Source organism: Apaloderma vittatum, unplaced genomic scaffold, assembly GCF_000703405.1.
Source record: "Apaloderma vittatum isolate BGI_N311 unplaced genomic scaffold, ASM70340v1 scaffold19931, whole genome shotgun sequence".
Taxonomy (NCBI): Eukaryota; Metazoa; Chordata; class Aves; order Trogoniformes; family Trogonidae; genus Apaloderma; species Apaloderma vittatum.
In genome coordinates, this window is record NW_009697612.1 from 1 (window position 1) to 4,353 (window position 4,353).

The 4,353-nt window shown below is 38.3% G+C and overlaps 1 protein-coding gene across 1 annotated transcript in view; it reads right to left on the reverse strand.

Annotated features, from left to right (window-relative positions):
* Positions 1 to 204: 204 nt before the first annotated feature.
* LOC104280145 (PAX-interacting protein 1-like) overlaps positions 205 to 4,353 on the reverse strand; it is a gene marked incomplete at both ends in the record, with an annotated part of 22,849 nt that continues 18,700 nt past the window's right edge. The window contains 5 exons of the mRNA XM_009877712.1: positions 205 to 326; positions 1,620 to 1,757; positions 2,095 to 2,190; positions 3,159 to 3,253; positions 4,033 to 4,312. Coding sequence (XP_009876014.1) covers positions 205 to 326; positions 1,620 to 1,757; positions 2,095 to 2,190; positions 3,159 to 3,253; positions 4,033 to 4,312 — 731 coding nt within the window. The remainder of the gene's footprint in view (positions 327 to 1,619; positions 1,758 to 2,094; positions 2,191 to 3,158; positions 3,254 to 4,032; positions 4,313 to 4,353) is intronic.

Below are 4,353 nucleotides of genomic sequence, written 5' to 3' on the forward strand. Positions count from 1 at the left end.
TGTGTGGGTCTCTGGCTGCCGGCCAGGGTCAAACCACGACAGCAGTACTTCAAGAAACATGACGACTAAGTTTATTGCTATCAAATCACAAAACTGATTAAAAACATTCTGACAATGAGATGCAACTAGCACCTCACATTAAGTAAAGCACTAACTGGCAATAGGTGATGGTGAATGTGAGTATTGGAGAGATAAAGCACTTACTCTTTACAGATGAGAACTGTATTGCTGCGACACAGATAGCCCGTGTATTTGGCACCTGCTAGGTAGGCCATTAGTTTGAGGTCATCTCTGTCACTGTCAACAAATCCTGTCACAGAGATTATCTACAGATAGGAAGAGACAGTTACAAATACCTGAACATAGACGGTACTTATGAAACACTCCCATTGAAAACATTTTTCTTTTACTAACTTTTACATGACAATGAAGATGTATGGTATCAAAACGCAGCTGTAGGACACATAAAGTACAATTTAAAAGCAATTTTTTTATATGTAAAATTTTCAGGTTTCTAGGACTAGTTCTGACTTAGGAAGAATAGTTTTCATACTGTTGCTTTTTTTTCATTTATTTTTTTTTTTACAAAGACTACAGTTTAGCTATGAAAGAGCTCACAGTCAGTTTTCCTGTTGCACATGTCACTCCTGTGCTGCTGTTTATATTCAGGGAGAGAAACACACTTGCCCTACTTTGCATTTACAAATCTCCTGAATGCTCTGCTCTACCCTGCTACAAGGCCAAATAAACTGTGCCAGCTGATCACAGGTACTGAATTGTAATTCCCCTTCTTCTGTTCTTATCCTAAGTCTTGCCAAGTTTTTGCTATTCATTTTATTTAGGAAAAGGCAACAGCAACTTTGTTGTTGATAATAAACTACATCTATTACATTACTTACTACACTTACTACTAACCACTATGTTCACATGCATACACAGCAGGGGGGTTGGAACTAGATGATCTGCAAGGTTCCTTGCAACCTGAACCATTCTATGATTCTATGATATTGGTTTTTTTCCCAATCTTGTATTTCTTTTTATGTCTTTTAGAACAGGCTTGTAAGCAAGGCCATCATCCTGTATGTTTGCATCTAACACAAAGAAATCCAATGCCAAGACATACTTTGGCATCTTGCTTTATATTGCACAATTTTATTTCAAGATACATCTGATTTAACTGCAAGTCTGTCTTTCAATGCCGCAAAATTCAATTGCACAGGCAACTTGACCTCCGGTTCTTGACTGACAACTTAGTATTGACCCACAAAAACAAAAACCCTCAAAAAAATCCCTCCAAATACTGGGTTATAGTAGAAGAAGCATACACTATTAGACATGCTGTTAGTAAAAAACTACACAGCTTGGATTCCTGTCATCTTGCTATGTATAACATATGTAAGCTTTGCACCTGAGCACAGAACTTGGGAAGACTTGCAAAGCGCTCTCAGTCACCAGGCATTACACACCACATCAACACAGGACCCTGAGATTAACAGCAGCTTTTCTTCCGACACAAAAGAAATGTGCATTTTTCTCTGAGTAAGCACTTTCTAGTTATATTTTACTACTGCTCATGTAATGAAGCAAGCATTTTGTAGAAGGAAGCTTTTTCTTCTTACATGTTGAGAGCATGGCTTTCCTCCTGGTGGGAATGCCACCGGAAAATGAAGGGCTCGATGAGGTGGTACCATCTTCTTCTTCTTCAAGATTGAGTTCAGCCAGTGTGCTGTAATACATCTCTTCCTTTCTCTCAGAGCCTACAGATATATGCATAAACAGCTTTTAAAAACAAGATATATCCTTATTTTAATTTAAACTTTTTCTGAAACACAAAGCTTGATTTAATTGTTTGTTTTTCTCTGCTTTTTCAGGATCCTACTTCTCATGCCATCTTTCTCAGTGTCCTCTGGAATAAATCTACTATGTGCCATTATGAAATTTGGTTACACCATGAACTACAAATCATAACAAAGCACATCATGAAAAGTTTTAACATTATACTTGCAATCTAAGCATGAAGTACAGACTGCGAAGCTCTACCTTTCCCATAACAAAATGAAAGCATACATGAACCCATGCTGTTAGTTTGCTTACCTGAGCGTACATGTTACTGACTTGGCTTTCACAAAGTAGATGTGTACATCTGCTTGTAAGGGTAGGGTCCACGGTCCCACCATGTGCTTGAATGATCTGGTAAGAGAACAAACCCAGAACTTCTAATATATGCAAAAACTTTAAAATTACCCTAAGAAATGAACAGTCCAAAATGAACGTCTACTCTTTAGCACACTGCCACCATTAGCACTATTTCACTGAAGAGTTACCCCCCCCAAAAGATTTGTTATCTAGCTTAAGAACATTTTTGGAAAAAATGGAGACAACAAAATTAAATATGTGCCTTTTCACTGAGCTACAAAAAGTCTATTTTTAGAATCAATTAAAAAACCACCAAATATACATAAACAAAAATAACTCTTCTCATATTTTATTTTTGCAGTGTAATTATTAAACAACTTTTCATGAACTATTCAATTCTAACTCAGCAATAAACACAGGTGCTGTTAAAAATGTCAACAGCTTACTTGATTATGCAAAATTGTAGGGAAATTCAACTATAAAATCCATCAGAAGTTTCTGAAGAACATCAAAGTCCTCTCATTTAGGAAAGGATACAATCAGATTTTTCTGAAAAATAGAAGTTGGCAAAAAACAGAAACACTCTATTCCTCCATCTTTTTCACTCAGGTGGATACCTCACAGGCTACTAATTTCAAAATTATATGCAAAAAAAGTGTCTTTTTACACAATCAAGTTAAAGATAGATAGCAATGCTATATTACATCTGCTATACTACTTCTGCCTGATTAAAAGCATAAACAGTCAGGAATATAGTTCAGGCTATAACTTATTTAATTAAAGGTCTGACTAAAGACCTAATTCAAGCAGGTTGCAAATCTGAAGCTTTTTATTACTTTTCCTGGTCAGCTGCAGTTGAATAATGGCTTTTAGGATGTTACCACCACCATCAGACAAAAGGACACCTAAAGAAAAGTGTAACAGTGCTGAAATACTTCCAAAGATTTATTTCAGAATTTAGTTACTACGACATTATGTTATCATAGTGGGGTTTTTTTTATTAAAATACAGCACAATCTTACCCGCTTCCAGGTCGCCAACAGCTGTTTGTCAGACATCTGTTCTGGGTAATCAGCAATTGCAAAGACACAGCCCAACAGGAAATACTCTTCTGGAACTGGAGTAGTTGGGCACATAAAAGAAGAAATAATTAAATACCTACAAGTCAAAGAGTTCATCTCAGAGAATATTTTCACACTAACCTTTCCTATTACAAGGTTATAACCTTAATTTCATTTTGAAATAAATCTTTCTGCCAAAATTAGGTTCCAAAACTTCAAAGCTGATAGCCACATCTAAAGGCACAGTTCAGCTCAGGGCTTGTTTTTGTTCTGGGGCTAAAGTGGCAGAAGGAAGGGACACCAAAAGGAAAACGTATCTAAGAAACCCTAGTCTCTTACACAGGTCAGCTACCAGTAGTCAAAACAATCAGAAACCTTTCAGTTCTACTAGCATGGCCAGAATTCAAAGCAATAATAACTTTGTATCTGGTACTGAATCCTCATCAAGTTACTAGTATTGCCAAATTTTAAGCTGTCTTTTCAACTGTTATGCTGTTTCAAAGCTTCCCCCTTTCCAACGCAGAAAAAAAATCCCCCCAAAAACCCCAACTTATGGATTGCACAGACTAACACTGCTCTCATAGTGTAATTTATATGATAGTGGCATAAGGTATATATTTGAAAAGAGAATGTTCTCAGTGCTCTCATGCTTTTCAGATTTCTACATCATCCTTAGCTACAATTTAAATGTTTGCCTAAAAATTAGTGAAACGGGTCCTGAGCCACGAGCAGCATTTCTAAGACTGACACTCCCATACTGTAAACACTTTCTAACCCACATTATGCCATGCCATTAGCCACTTCTTTCCCAGGATGAGAGGCAACAATTACTAACTCTCCACTGCAGGATCGTGTCCATAAAGCGGCTGCTGCTGCAGTTGTTGCTGCTGCTGCTGGTGGTGCTGGGGCTGCTGGGCGGCAACTTGGTGCTGTAGTGCTTGAGATGTCTGAGTTAAGTGCTGTGCTGCCTGGTTCTGCATTTGCTGCTGCTGATGCTGTTGGTGTAATCTCTGTAAGTGCTGCTGCTGCAGTTGCTGCTGCTGCATCTGCTGCTGCTGCAGCTGTTGTTGTTGCAGGTTCTGCTGCTGCAGCTGCTGCAACTGCTGCTGCTGTAGCTGCCGGCGGTGCAAGCGATGCCGCAGCCCGTGGCGAACCA